At 39.8% G+C, this 16,108-nt stretch overlaps 1 protein-coding gene across 4 annotated transcripts in view; it reads right to left on the bottom strand.

The window, feature by feature from the left end:
- The window catches only part of PIWIL1 (piwi like RNA-mediated gene silencing 1), a 47,079-nt gene that overhangs the window by 1,966 nt on the left and 29,005 nt on the right, over positions 1–16,108 (bottom strand). For 3 of the 4 annotated variants that reach the window (XM_030582932.1, XM_030582933.1, XM_030582931.1), the window contains exons 14-19: positions 15,262–15,449; positions 13,634–13,706; positions 13,015–13,215; positions 12,346–12,449; positions 10,257–10,331; positions 8,708–8,834 (exon numbers count right to left, since the gene is read on the bottom strand). In XM_030582932.1, coding sequence (XP_030438792.1) covers positions 8,804–8,834; positions 10,257–10,331; positions 12,346–12,449; positions 13,015–13,215; positions 13,634–13,706; positions 15,262–15,449 — 672 coding nt within the window. In that variant the 3' untranslated portion in view covers positions 8,708–8,803. Of the gene's footprint in view, positions 1–1,749; positions 1,898–7,577; positions 7,704–8,680; positions 8,838–10,256; positions 10,332–12,345; positions 12,450–13,014; positions 13,216–13,633; positions 13,707–15,261; positions 15,450–16,108 lie in introns of those variants that run through there. The other variant, XM_030582935.1, reaches the window with a different exon arrangement.

The following is a 16,108-nucleotide window of genomic DNA, read 5'->3' as shown; positions in this document are numbered from 1 at the left end:
CTCCCACCCTGCTTAAGACCCCATTAGCCAGCCCTTGTTTGCTTTAAACCCAACTCCTTCTCATAACAGAAGACAAGGGAAGGATGCAAGAGGGGGACAAACTTCAACAAGCTGAATGATCAGAATGTAATTTCCCCCTTCTGTTCCATTGCTCATCCTGTACAAGTTTCCAGAGAACAAAGGCAGTGAGCAGACCCATGAGAGATGGCATTTTTACTGAATAAGAAGCTTTAAGAGCTAAGTTTTTCTGTACTACCCATATCAACTTGGTAGCAGATAACTGAATAGTGATGCAAGATTCATGGAAGTTGCCTTACAGATTTCTACTGTGAAGGCCTCTGCCTTCTCAGCCCAGGTTGTGGAAATACCATGGTGTAAAGTGGAACTCACTGGCAGAGATGAGTCTTGCCCATCTGTTCTCAAGTTAGTGTAGTGCACAGCTAGAGTGACCAAACAGCAGTGTGAAAATCCAGACAGGAGGGGTGGCCCAGGGGGGGGGGGTAATAGGAGCCAATTTAAGAAAAAGACCCAAAAATCAAGACTGTCCCTATAAAATTGGAACATCTGGTCACCCTATGCACAGCTTCAGCCAAAGAAAAAAAGTCTAGTAGCCAAAAACCATTAGTGTATTGGAAATGAACATCCTTCCTCTGTCAGGGTCCAACTCAGGAGCTGTTTTGGAGATTTACCTAGCTAACAAAAAGCTGGGGGTATGGGAACTAAATGCTATTTTCATTTTTTCATTAAGAGTTCAGACTATGGAACAGAGAATGTAGGTCTTGTTTAGGGGCAATATGTCTAAAATGAACGGATTTGAAAAAAGCTTGGAGTTTTAAAGATGGAAAGCAAAACCCCATCAGGTCTCTGAAACCGGAGAGCAGAACCCTGAGTCACTTTTCAGATTATAAACAGATATATGTAAAGTGCAAGTTAACAAAAGAAAAGAAAACTACTCTACTATGGCTGAGCTTGCACTATCATATAACTCTTAATTTCTGCAGTTCCCAAGCTTGGTTTTAACTGTACAGCCTTAAATGAATTAGGTTTTTCTTTCACTTAGTTTCCCACTGTATTTCAAAGCTCACACAAAGAAAAAGGAAACAGGTGCACACTGCTGGAGGCAAAGGTCTGATTTTGTAAGTCCTGCACTGGTATCTGAACATGTCAAGAAAGATCCAGTGAGTACTAAGTTCTCAGAATCGAGCCAAAGTCCTTATCCCACCAAGACCAGCCAGCCAGCCAAATATGGGGAAAGAGGTCATAAGGCAATCAGAGGAGGAAGTGAGATTGCACTGCTGTCCCTTCCCAGCACCCTTCCTGTACCCTCAAAGTCTGAAATTCTATAGATTAGTAAGAATAATCCAGTAGTATTTAAGTTCTCTGGAGCACAGAGTTAAAACATTTTTCCAACGAGAGACTATATGATCATGCACAGACTTGTAAAGACTAGAATGTTTAGGCTAGAGGCAGCAGCTGAGCAAGGCAGCTTAAATCACTTTAAATCTTTATGGGTGCATGAGCTCTTTACGCTTAAGGCCAAATAATACCCAGGTCATTGATCTGCAAGCAAAAACTCTTACGCATATTCAATATGCAGTTTATTCATAGTTTCCCCTCTTCCAAAGATTTGCAGCCTTAACCCCAAAATAAGGTCTATTTACATGATATACTCAGAATACCACCCCTGAATAGGAAAAAAGCATCATTTTTTTTGTTTTGCACTTATGTATTGCAGAAGCAGATACTTACTGGCCAGTTATAGTACATGTGGCAGAGCTTGTAAGTTAAACGTTGCATATGATCTGGTTTCAATGCACTGTTGTCATAGATTACATTGTAGTGGGTTGGTGAAACACTACCACTTCTCACCGCCTGACTCACAATAAAAAAATCATACCTGTAATTGAAGGAAAAAAATATGAACCAGAAGTTGTACTCAAATCCAAGCCTTTCACACAAAATATAAAGTTTGCCTTTAAATCAATTTACCAGACATTTTTTAAAAAGACTAATTTGCCTTTGTAGAACTACAGCATGGTAAGAATAACAGGAAAGTAAGAAAAACAAGCAAGTTTTATATACAACATTATAGACTCTGCAGTCTATTAAGGTTGCCTGATACCCTCAGGTAAAAGACCCTCCTTTCAGTTACTTATAAAACTTTGTCAAACTTCAACTGTTCAAGGTAAGTTTTACAAATTTCAGCCAAAATGGTTCAGCTCCTTCTAATAATGAGATTAGGGAAAAATATGTTGTTTTGACCATATTAAAATTCTTGAGATCTTTTCTTCCAAATGCTATAGCAACTCCAGGCTCTGGAGCTGGGACTTGAAATCTGGTAAGCGGTGGCCTTTGTATCAGGGGGATGGCAAAAACCATATATGTGAGAATCCGCTCAAAATTGGATAACCTTAGTCTGAAAAACTGGAGCTGAATAGAGACAGAGTTTAACAGCTAAAACCTCAGAAGAGATTCTGTCCACACTGGGCATATTCAAGACTAGGGCTAAACAGGATTTTCCTGACAAGTGCTACTCTTAGTGGCTGCAGCCACTATACAAGGTCTGAGTCCAGACACCAGAACTTAAAGCAGGGAGACTATCTTGCCTCTGGTCTCCATTCCACCACGCTGGACCCTGGCAACATTGAGGAGGAAGTTACTCAGTTCAAATGCAGGCAGGTAACAGATGGACTTGGTGAAAGGAGTAGAATGAGACAAGGAGCCTAGGGAGCACAGGGAGAGGGGAACTGGAGGAAAACCATGAGGAGTACAGGTTGAGGTAAGGGAGACAGCTCAAGCAAGGGGCTGGAGTCGGATCTGGGACTGGCTGGGTACAGAGATAGGCTTGGAGACCAGGAAGGGAGACTGGGAATCTTGGGGGGAGACTAAGACTGGCCATGTAAGGAGACTGGGACAAAGAAGCAGGGGGTGATAAGAGACAGGTCTGAGAGGAACAGACCAGAAGTCAAGCTTGTAAGGGGACAGGGACCAAGCACAAGGAGTAAGACTGCTAGACCACTTCTCCAGTGCCTGGAATGAATCCAAGATTCCTGAGCCTCACCACTTCTCTGCTGTCAGCAAGCATGTATGGAGTGTGTACCAGATGGAGGTTGCAGATTATAGGCATGAGAGCACTGGTTAATGCAGTTCAAAACCCAGTTTAAGAGACTTGAGATGATATTGCAGTCATTGGCTCTGTCTGCAATTGAGAAGAACAGCTCACGTGATTTCCTAAATTCCTTTGTCTGTCCACGTAGAATGCCAAGGCTCTTCTGACATCCAGCATATGCAGTATTGCCTCACCACAACAACAGAGACACTTGGGATGAAGGTTGGAAGATGAATACACTGGTTCATATGGAAAGATGAGGCTACTCTGGGAGGAACCTTGGGTTGGTCTCAGTGTGACTTTGTCCTTAAAGAAAATAGTGAAAGGAGGGTGTGCCATTAGAGATGATGGCTACTAGGAAAACTGTCTTCATGAACACATGCACAAGGGAGCATGCGGCCATGGGTTCAAAAGATTAGGCTCCTGAGGACTAATTAAGGTCCCACGTTAGTGGGGAATATCTGATTTGTTGGTAAAGGTTACTCATATCTTTGAGGAACCTCTTCGTTGACGGGTGTGCAAATACTGAATATCCGCCTATCTGCTGGTGGAAGACAGTTATGGCCACAAAGTGCACCTTTAACAAGCTAAGAAATAGTCCCATCTTTTTGAGGTGTCAGATGTAATTTAGTATTAATGGGAGGGAAGATGTCAGGGTTTTTTGTTTCGAAGTACACCAGATGTGGAGTCTTTTCCACGCAAGTGTGACATGTTGTTGGTTTTCTACTATATAATACTTCTTTCACCTCCTCAGAGTAGGAATTCTCTGTGTTGGAACCATCAAGGAGACAAGCCTTGGGTCGGAGAACCTGTAAGTTAGGATGATTGATCTGCCAGGCATCCTGAGAGAGGGAATGAGGAAGGTACTGAAGAGTAATTGATGAGCACCATGCTGTGTCAGGTACAGGTACCATATTTATCTTAGCCATGCGAGAGCTCTACGTATGACTTTTGCTCCCCCTCTCTATTTTGAGAGGGACATTTGCCATGAATGGAAACGGAAAGAAGGCATATAGTAGCTCTTTACTCCATTGAAAGAGGAACATGTTCCCCTAATGATTGTCTTCCCAGTCTGGCTCTGGAGCAGTACCAGATACATTTCTTGTTGCCATCAGTAGCAAACAGATCTATGGCTGGGGTCCCCCCAACAGAAGATGTTGTGGGGCACTCTTGGGGCCACTTCCCGTTCATGATCCTGTGAGGATGATTGATCTGCCAGGCATCCTGAGAGAGGGGATGAGGAAGGTACTGAAGAGTAATTGATGAGCACCATGCTGTGTCAGGTACAGGTACCATATTTATCTCAGCCATGCGAGAGCTCTACGTATGACTTTTGCTCCCCCTCTCTATTTTGAGAGGGACATTTGCCATGAATGGAAACGGAAAGAAGGCATATAGTAGCTCTTTACTCCATTGAAAGAGGAACATGTTCCCCTAATGATTGTCTTCCCAGTCTGGCTCCGGAGCAGTACCAGATACATTTCTTGTTGCCATCAGTAGCAAACAGATCTATGGCTGGGGGTCCCCCCAACAGAAGATGTTGTGGGGCACTCTTGGGGCCACTTCCCGTTCATGATCCTGTGAGAATGTGAGAGTGTCCACTGTTATATTCCTGGGTCCCAGTAGGTACGCTACTGCTATGTGAATGTTTTGGTGACTGCACCAACTCCATAATTTTAATGTTTCTGCACATATATACACTGATGTAAGCTCTGGGGCATATTACAGCCCCCAGTCAGTAGAGTGCACTGCCATTTTTACTAGATAACAGGAGAGTACAGGGCTCTCTCTTGTGGATTGCTTCCTGCCAACCTCTGATGACCTCTGTTCTGGAAATGAAGCAGCTGCTACCCTAAAGCTGCTCCTGACTGGCCCTGGTGAGCAGCCCACTCATGCCAGAGACATCAGTCCTGCAGGGAAATAAACAGTCTGCTGCCTCGCTGGCAACCGTAGTCATGGGGCAGATAGCAAGAGGTGTGCACCTGCAGGGCACTGGAGGAGAATCTTGAGGGCAAGAGTAGATCCTCCTCTGAGTTCCCCTAGACCCACAGCAGGAACCAACTGCAACCAGTATGGAGGAGCTCTTATTTTTTTCTCCTCCCTCAGCAAAAATAGTGTGACTGTCTTCTCACATATGGCAGGAATTGTTTCCACACCAAGTTATTCAAACAAAAAAGAATCTGTATTTTGTAAGCACTGCCAATGGAACTATGCATTTCCAAATATTACCAGGATGACCAAAAACATCTTTGCATGTATGAAATGTCCTGCAGACATTAAAAAATTCATCATGAGTGGAAATGACCATCATGAAGAAGAGCATGCGGGAGGTGACACTGACAGTGATTGTACTTGCAACAAAATGTTCTCAATCCAGAAGTCCTCCTGCTTCTGCATCACCACCATCTGGAAGTGTTGTACAAGTTCAACTCTTCAATCAATCATCAGGAAAACATCTCATCTCAACCAACTATATCCAAAAGACTCCCAATAACGACTTCATTTATAGAAGAGAAGAAACCTGATAATAAAAATTTGACCAAGCTCTGGCAAGAGCGATATGTGCTTTAGGTATGCCATTATCAGTAACTGAAAACAGTTATTGGCAGGCAGCATTTAAACTACTAAAGAAATCATACCTGTTAACCAGCAGATGTTCTTTGAGCAAGCCTCTTCTACAGTCAGAATATGACTGTGTAATATAAATTGTATAAGAACAAAATATCAATGGAACACTTCGCCTGGCAGAAGGAATCAAACTTTGTGATAACATGTCAACCAGATTTTTTTTGTGTATGTTTGTTTTTTTGGGGGGGCGGAGGGGAAGCAGGCATGAAAAACAGACATGCTGCAGAGTATATTAGTAGTGAAATATGGGCGGTACTAGAGAAAATTGGAAGTGGGAAAGTATTTGCTCTGACTGACTGACAATGCCAACAATATGAAAGCAGCATGGGACATCATAACAAATATCCATATATTACTGGAGTAGGTGGTATTACTTGTGGCGTAAAACTGCTTCTTAATGATTTCATGAAGTGGAACACTCAAAAAGATCCACAAAACAGCAAAAGGAAGTTCTAAAGTATGTGAAAACGATGCATATTGTAGCTGCAGTCTTTGATGAAGCAAGGAAAGCATGGTAAGAATAAAATGGTAAAATTTCTAGCAAAACAAGATGGGGAACTATAGAGATGCCATCTGAAAGTTTATTAAAACAAAGAAGAGCTCTTCAAGGAACAGTGATAACCGAAGATCTTGAAGTAGTTAAAATGTACACTACACTGTACATGACGATAATTTCTAGGTTCACCTGCAGAACTCTGAAGACGCTACAGCTAATCATTTCTGCAATCACAGTATCTGAATCAGACTAAGCACTTTTGTCAGACATTCCTCAACTTACAGCCAAGACAGTTGCTCAAAAACAGTTGATTTTAAGTGGCTCTCCACTCACAAGTCAGGGAAGTACAAGAGAAGGACTTAATTGATAGATGAAAAGAATTTTGCTGCAAACCTCTTAGATCCAAGATTCAAAGGTAGTAGTGTTAGTGATGCTAGCATTGTTACAATATTTGACTGGGTTATTAAACAAGCAGCACACTTCAGACTATGGAAAAGTACTTTCAAATGTTATAGAAAACAGAACGTATTGAGGTATTTTGTCCAAGAGTGTAATCAGGGAATCGGTCACACATACTGCTCCTACAACATAGTGGCAAGGCCTTTGTACAACACAACCTCTGACTCCTCTTAGCTTCTTGTCTGCTTCAGAATACTCAAATTTCTGTATCATGTGAAAATTTATGCTTTTATAAATATACACAGAAGGTACTGCTATGTGCTAGCTAAACTGCATATAATATATTTCTCATTCTTAAAGAATGAAAGTTTAGTTTTGATAAGTAACTATAGCAAATATTTTTATTTTTCCCTTAATTTGTGTCCCCCTTCCCCCTAAGAACAGAAAAAAAACCTCTTTTTCCTTGCCTCCTTCTAAGTTTTCAGAAACGTTATATCTCTAGTTATTACTCAGATTTGCTCACTGTATGTACTCAGAGTGTTTTATCTAAAATTCATTACTGTTAGCAGTGAAAATTAATTGAGATATTGGGAGAGCGAGCAGGATTTTATGGCTCATACACCAACACGAATATTCTATATTTAGAATTTGGTTATTACTAGGAGAAAAGGCAAGAGACAGGAAGTACACTGACTTTCATATTCCAGGTTGGGTTTTCAGTCGTGGGCAGCAAGAACTTGCATACTGAGAAAGTATGAAAGAAATTATTTACTTAAATTTGCCAGCTAGCAATGCCATTTTTACGATCATGTTAACAGTACATCCAATTTGGCCTACTCATTTCTTTTGAGTGAGTATCAGATTCCATTTTTGGTAGCAGGATGCAAGCTGAACAACTGATTCTTGCCATCAAAGAGTGATTATCTTCCTAAAAGCATTACTTACCATTCTGGTCGGGTAACCTCTACATCAATAACTGTACCAGGGGGTGGATTCTGAAGTCTTCCACCAGCCTGTGCAAAGAACCTAGTATTCACTCGTTTCTTCACCACTATCACTGTAAGTCTTGGGCTAGAAAAAGATTACATGAGCAACATAAGAGCAATTTTTTGAAACTTCAATTTAGAGAAATTTCCCATTAAAATTCTTTAAAATAAATTTTGGAAACTACATCTTTACTGATTAATTAGAAACCAGACTTCTAAATAAACTATAATATGCTGGTTTTAGTACTTTATGCCTCCATTTAATATATTGCTTCTATTCAGGTATTTCAGCATAATTCATTACCATGGTACCTAATTAACTTTTGCACTTGCATAATTGCAAACACCTGAGACCATAAGAGCAGAAGTTTTCCCTACAACAATACTTATACTATACAAGGTTTCTTCTCTTCCTCTCCTTTATTTTAGGTGTACTCAACATGGCACACATCTATTAGCAAATACACTAAAAATATATGCAGAAAAAAATATTGCCAGATGCTAAACAGAGAAAATAATTAAGTATTTCCATCACCACTAGCAGTAACTGGTCTCTTTTTGTTTAGCATACTGTTTTGTTCCAGTGACAGTTTCAATACTTGGTTGTACCAGCATTGACAGATTTTAGAGCTAATTTAAGGCTATTCCCAAACTACTGAAGATGGAGGACCATGAAAATGCAAATAAAGGATGATTAACCCAGAATTCACATGTGGTCATGATGAGGTGTGACCAGATAGTTCAAAGGGAAAAATCATAATTTATTTGTACATCGAGGATGTAACATCACAAACATCAAAAGGAGTAATGATATCCTTACAGAATTATCCAATCACATCACATCAACATTAGGTATGCTCTTTGTAAAAGAATACCCAATATAATAAAAACTCAATGAGTAGGAAAGAAGTTGTTTGGTCACTTACTAGATGATCTGATGCAAGTGCACACTAGTGTAAAGAAGAGGTATGCAATCTTTTAGCAGTCACTGATTTTCTGAAGCACTGTTTTATATCACTACAACCTTTCATTGCATCACTGCATGCATCATAAGAGACTTACTTGTAATCTTTACCAACAGATTTCAAGCAATCCAAAAACTGGGGTACTTCATAGTTAACCAAGGTTTTTAGCTGACCATCTCCTACACCATCACGATACACGATAATGCGAGACGGCATATGATTATTGCAGCTGAACCAGGATCTTAAAGCAGCTTTAAGAAAGGCAAATTAAAAGTTATGCAACTATAATGGGAATGTCTTTCAGAAGTTAAAATTCAGAATGGGTCTGTATTACTCAATGAATGGTAAAAAATTGTGAAGCCTTGAAAAATCCACTTCTCTGAGAAACATTAGTAAGTTGATCTAAGCCCCAGTGTACACATTGCTAAGCTGATGGGACAATTCCTCCATCATCCTAACTATTGCCTCTCAAGGGGGTGGATTTACTACAATAGAAAAAAACTCCTTCTATTGCTGTATTAGGTATTACAGCAGCATAACTGCAATGGCACAGGTGTGCCACTGTGGTGCTTGTAGTGCAGATATATACCTTAAGTCCCTGTTGATTCCAGATCAGGTTGCCGGCAACTACACAGACAAGTGGATGAGTTTTAATCACCCATCCACCCAACCAAAAAAACCTTGTTTGCCTGTGGACCAATATATTACTAAAAGCATTTAAATATCACTTAAAGTTCCAATCAGAGTAAAATGAGGGGGAGGGATAACAGTGGTTTGAGCATTGGCCTGCTAAACCCAGGGTTGTGAGTTCAATCCTTGAGGGGGCCACTTAGGGATCTGGGGAAAAAATTGGTCCTGCTAGTGAAGGCAGGGGGCTGGACTCAATGACTTTTCAAGGTCCCTTCCAGTTCTAGGAGATTGGTATATCCCCAATTATTTAATTTTTAATTTAATTTAATGTTAGAAAAGCATCTTCTTATTCCATTCTAGTCCATTGTGGTGGACTTCGCTGTTTGTAATATTCAATCTAAAAAGAACTGTGGGGACAATGAAGATTTTGCAATACTGTTCAGCCAAACTCTGCATATATCAGACTCCCAAAAATAATCTGCAGGACGAGTTTCTTAACAGTGATGTGCCTGGAAAATGCATTAGAAACCTGTTTACCTCAAGCAGAATTAAACATTGATACATTTAAAATCAGGTTTTATCAAAAAAGTATTTAAAGAGGGATGCATGCAGTTGACAGACAATTAAAATGACAAGGTAGGTAAGGAAATGTCTTTTATTGGACCGTCTTCTTCTCTGAAGAAGAAATCTGTATAAGCTCAAAGACTTGTCTCTCTCTTATCAACAGAACTTGGTCTAATAAAAGATTCTCTCTCTCTCTCCACACGCACACACACACACACACACACACACACACCCCTCCTGGGACCAACCTGGTTACAACAACACTGCATATAACAATTGAACTATCAGTTAGGATCATGCAAATTAGAAGAAGCTACATAAACAATCTGATAATTGTCAGTGATAATTATATATAAACTTCTAATCTATCTTTACATCTTCAAATGTAATTTGATGTTTTACCTCAATGCAACACAAAGTCTGTTCTTTGGGGGAGGGGGGGAAAGGAACAACAGCCTATCTTCTGTTGAAAATGTTACCTTGCCAAGCAGACCTTGAGTCCATCCACAAGGTTCCTTGCTGCGATCTTGGAAAGACACAGCGGGGAGAACCACCTGTTCCGAGGAGAAAAAATCAAGGAAAGCATCAAAGTAACCTATTAAGTTTCTAAATTGATTGAGATTGGTAACAAACTAATTAATTTTGGCAAGTTATGTGATTCTATAGAGGTCAAACAGCCAAAATGTGAATAATCACACTAACGGCAATTTGAGTGACCTATGACACATACATGGTCCTCCACTAAACGACACTTGGAGCAGACATGTACCTTGGGCCCAACTTAAGATTCCTCTTACAGATCCAATTGAATGTGAGGCTACATAAAAGGACCACAGCCCAGTCTCCCTCAGTTAGTTTAGGATATTCAAAATAGCTAACGACTCCTGAGAAGCAGGAAAGAGAATTATAGATCTGCAGAGGTAAAGTAATTTGAGACTGCTAGTTTACAGATAAGCCTTTCTTTCTACGTCAAGACAGTATCCACTGTTGGAAGACTAACTAGAAAGCTACCACCCTCCTGGAGAAAATAATAGAGTATTCTTCAGTCTATCAGTCTGTTTAAACTTAGGCCAGAGATATGAGAATGGAGTACACTATCTTGCTTTCACCTTCCTGACTTTCAAGACTGACCAGCAATTGATCAGATCATATAGGATACGCAAGATGCATCACAATAAAAAAAAAAAAGATGGACTTCTTTGGTTGAGCTACAGATGAGATTATATTGAAGAGATTATGTATTCCTTGTGGAATGCTGGCATTGATAAGCAATCTATATGGATAAGAGGGCAGACATTAAGATAAATGAACAAAGGACTGGGCTGCCATTTACAGCCTTGTCAACTGAAACATCTAGGATTCACCAAGAAACATTACATGGCAAGCCCAACATACACCGTTTTTAAGAGTGCATTCAGGAGTTCACAGACACTGAAGCCTAAGCTTTTTTAACTTCTTTCCCCCACCACAAGTGGTATTTTGAGAGATTTCTCTAATGGTAGCGGGCTATCTTTCCATTTCCCATATTCAAAAGCTATCATCTTTGCATCTTCATTGTATCGTCTGCAAACACGCAAAGGCAAGTCTTGTCAACTTATCTATTCATGCCAACCCAAATAAATCACGATAATAGATTCTACCACACAGCAGCGGTTATCCAAATTATGGGGAAGGCCCCTCCCAAGGAAGGCACAGGAATGTGGCAAGGGCAGGCATGAGATTTTTTTTTTAATTATTAATAATATTATAATTATTATTATTATAAGAGCCCTTGTTGTCAGCCCCAGGTAGCTGAGGCTCATGACAGAAGGGCTGTGCCAGAGGCCCCCGCTACCCAGGCTTTCCTCTCTTTCTCTTCCTCCCCCATCCCCCAATCTCTCACTGGGATGGCGGCAGGACTCTGACTGTCACCTCCACGGTGCCAGCAGCAGCACAGAAGTAAAGGTGGCCATGGGACGCTAAGTCTGCTCGTGAAAAGTGATATTGACAAATATCACTTTTCACATTGCCTCCCTTCTATGCTGCTGATGGTGCAGTGATGCCTTCAGAGCTGGTCACCTGGGCAGCAGCCACTGCTCTCCACTCTGCATTCAGAGCTGGGCAGTAGTATATCTAACTTGAGAGCGGAGTAAACTGCTACAGAGACAAATAAAGGGGACCCCATCCAAGTGTGAGTGACTGACAGTTATTTACATTTAGAATAAAATACAGTAGGCAGAGAACAGGTGAGGCAAACAGCATACATGTCCCTGAACTCAAGCCAGTGTTACATGCTTTTTTAAAGTAATATTTACACAGCAGTGAACCTGAGAATTAGGAAATTCTCTCTACTGGTCAGCTATTCCCTTATTCCTGAAAAGTCTGGAAAAATATGTACAGCTACTTAATAGTAAGCTAATCAGGAGCTGCTGCCTACACAGTGTTCGTGAAAACATATAGTATGAAGTTAAACCAACATAGACAAAAAGTTACTTTTAAAATGGCTGTTCATCACATTAGGCTTCTTCTTCAAGACTACAAATCTGTCAAGTTCTTTAAGTTTATACGGAATGCTAAAAAGTATCTTACCGTGTCATCCCCTGATTCAGGCTAGCAACAAATCCTGCAATTGATCGCCGCCCAGCTGTAGTGTCATGATAACAGTCAATTCCCACAATCATAACTTGTTTCAACTTTAAGAAAATAGTGCACAGTATATTACAAAGAGTGCAACAACATGCCAAAAACAAACATTTATCATATCTGCACTAAAGTATTATACACAAAGCACCAACTTCAAAAATAATCACGGCTTTTTCACGGTTCAGGATACTGTTTACTTCCAAAATGTCTGGTGTGTTTTTTTTTAATGACTATGTTTTTATGGAGTGCCTACTGAAAGTATCTGTGCTGACAGCCAGAAGCCTACATTTTACAACTGAACTATCCATTGCCTCCAACTGTATCCTCAATTAAAAGTTCTATCAGCTGCTTATTTCCTCAAGTTTACCCATGTTGGCATTTTCTTTTTGGAAGCAAGTTATTTTGAGTAGGATACACTGCAGGTAACCAACTGAAATTTAGAAGAAGTAAATCAGCCATCTGTTGCATTTCTGAACACTTATTTAAATTTTTAAAAGTTGTACCAAACAAGTTAAGAAAGTATTCTAATATTTTCTCTCAATGTGATCAGAGTTCAGAGGAAGAAAAAAAAGACTCAACTGACACAAGATTAATGAAACAAAGCCAGCTACTTACTGGGATTTCAACACTCCAGAGCTCTCCACCCATCTTGCAGTTCATTTGTAAAGCAATTTTCGTTGCTATAGCCATTACAGTTTGTGGCTTGCTTAGAGTGCGAGCTATCACACACTGACTTGGAGTTGGGCAATCAGTACATAAGTATTTCTTGATAGCATCATACTTATCTTTACGATTACTGGATAGAAGGCAAACTACCTTAAAAATTAAAATGAAAAGTTTTTAAAAAAACAAACTACAGCAGAACAGCAGAATCAAAATTTATTATTTATTTGAAAGATCCGTTGCGCTGGAAAGGGAGCTATAGCAGTGTACTGTAAACAGAAAAATCCCAAGTGTTTTCTGTGAAGTATTTAGACAGTTTGAGTGCTTACGTTCTGCTGCCTAAAACTAATGGGTGCTCAACAATTCTATATTTAAGCACTGACACGATCTAAATATAGAAGTTTCTACACATGCCTGGCCTCATAAGTATCACCTGACACTTGGGAGGTTAGTCACATAACTCCATAAGTATAAATCCACAGAGCTAATTTCATTATTAGGATATTAATGCAATACATAGCCAAAAGGTAGAGATTAACACACTTTGAAATTATGGAATTAGCATACATACTATCTGTGTCTCAGAAGTAACCTTTTGTTGCAAGACCCTCAAATAAGCTTCTGTTCTATCATCTACTTCAATCCTAAAAAGGGGAATAAGAAAATAAGTGATATGGCTGTAGCTAAAGTTATAGTAGCTGGTGAAGCAGCAAGAACATAAGCTACCCATGCATCAACAGAAATTAAGTACAAGGTAGTTACATTTACATCTGTTAGCCAAGTTACTATATTCACACTGTACTAAGGTGTTCATTCTACCACTTCAACATTAAAAGGAAATGTTTCTGAACCAGAGTTTCTCATAAGAATGAAGGAAAATCAAGATTAAAAGAGTCATGAGCTTGACTAAAGGAGACTTTGGTCATACTTTTAAGTTGACTTCGGAAAGGATGATGATACAGTAATTCCTCGCTTAACGTTGTAGTTATGTTCTTGAAAAAAATGTGACTTTAAGCAAAATAATGTTAAGTGAATTCAATTTCCCCATAAGAATTAATGTAAATAGGGGCGGGGGTTAGATTCCATGTAAATTTTTTTTTTTTTGCCAGACAAGAGACATTATATATGTATACAGTATAAGTTTTAAACAAGTTCTAATCAGAGGATTGTCTGGGGACCTGCTCATGAGCTCCCTGGAGCTTCTCCTAAAGCACCATGTTGATATCAGGTGGGGATATTTCCCAGGGAATGCCTTGCTGCTAAATGATGAACTAGCACTCAGCTGAGCCCTCAAGGGTTAAACACGTTGTTGTTAATGTAGCCTCACACTCCTACAAGCAGCACAGAGTGAGGCAAGAGACAAACAGATGCATGGCAAGGGCTGCAAACACTTCCCTGCAGAAACTGAACGTGATGATGAACCCACACATCCCGCTGGAGTGCACCACTCCCTCCTCCAGACAGCGCATGCACGGCTGCGCCAGGCATAACTTTCCAAGTGCCAGGGGGTGCTCAACCCTAGGTCCGCCCCCACTTTACCCCCCAACTCTAACCCCCCAGCCTCCTAAACACCGTGAAATAGCTGACTGCTGCAGGCGGGAGGCATGGGGAAGGAGGGGGGAGTTGCAGATCCATGGGCAGGTGGCACTGGGGGCGGTGGAGTGGAGCTCATAGGGGGGCTGCCAGCCCACCTTGGTTCCAAGCCCCCACACTCGCTAGCAGGTGGCAGCCAAACAACATTATAAGCAGACATTGTGCAACTTTAAATGAGTATGTTCTCTAATAGATCAGCAACATAACAACGAAACAATGTTAACCAGGATGATAAATGAGGAGTTACTGTACACTTGAATTTATGCTGCTGCTGTTTCTATTAGAAGCAGCTCCACCAATTAGGATAGTTAAACTTTCTACGTCCAGCATAATCTTCCAATCAGCAGCACCTTCTCTAATCCTCAGTTAAAAACTTCCAGGGACTGAAACAGTAGCTCCAAAACTTAATCTTTTTACTAAGTAATTAACCATCTGAAATTGAAATCTCTGGAGCACTTCATAAAAACTGATTTATAAACTTTTTTAATTGTTATAGTAACATGTAATATTAGAATTCCTTCCTCATTTAACACATGATTATTGAAAAATTCAAAGAACTGTAAGAGTTTCTGAGTAAGTTATTTATCACATTTCTACAGTACTTACATTATTGCCTTGTTCATTTGGATGCCCATGGCTGGTGTGACTTTAAATAGATTTTGAACTAATGCATTGGCAGCATCATAATTGCGCCGTGTGTATATTAATAACCAGTTATCCAGTGGTTTTACACTAATTAAGGGAGCTCCCCTAGTTTCTTTTGACCAGTCTGCAAATTGAGGATTGTAGTCAAACTAGAAATGAAAAAGGATTAAATTAAGTCCTGCTGGAGCATAATTAACTTGCACAAAAATCTATACTTCATATACTCCAGAATATATCAACATCATTAGCCTTAGCAGTTCCAGCTGATCAAAACTGAGAATTTAAAAGAGTTTCCCATTAAACAAATGTTTTAAAAAAATCAGTTTCAGAAATTCCTAATTTTTGAATTCTGAAATTGTTTTGAATTTTTACATTTTAATATTTACATTATTTAATGACATCAGTAAGTAGTAGAGAATAATATAACAAAATATCCTATTTTTAAAATCTAATATTAGAGTCAGATGCTACTTAGTACTGATTGAAACATCTTCTCTTTTCTAGATTAAAGTCTTCTGTTTGTGCAGTAACGAAAATGTGACAATTTGATCTAGAAAAAGATAAGATATTTCAATCAGTAATAAGCAACAGCTGAAATAAAATTTAACTACGTCATAACATGTCGGTAGCAGTGTATAACACACACTACTGTTCTGTTCATTCCCTTTGCAGCATCTGGAACTGGCCACTGTCTGAAGACAGGATACTGGGTTAGACGGACTCAGTCTGTCTGACCCAGTATGGCCATTCTTCTGGCCTGAATTGAGACCGGGAATGGCTGGCTCACTACAAAAGCAACTTTCCCTCT

The sequence above is a fragment of the Gopherus evgoodei genome, chromosome 13 (genome assembly GCF_007399415.2).
Source record: "Gopherus evgoodei ecotype Sinaloan lineage chromosome 13, rGopEvg1_v1.p, whole genome shotgun sequence".
NCBI classification, from domain to species: domain Eukaryota; kingdom Metazoa; phylum Chordata; order Testudines; family Testudinidae; genus Gopherus; species Gopherus evgoodei.
The sequence above is the reverse complement of the archived record's forward strand: the minus strand, read 5'-3'. Positions and strand labels throughout refer to the sequence as shown.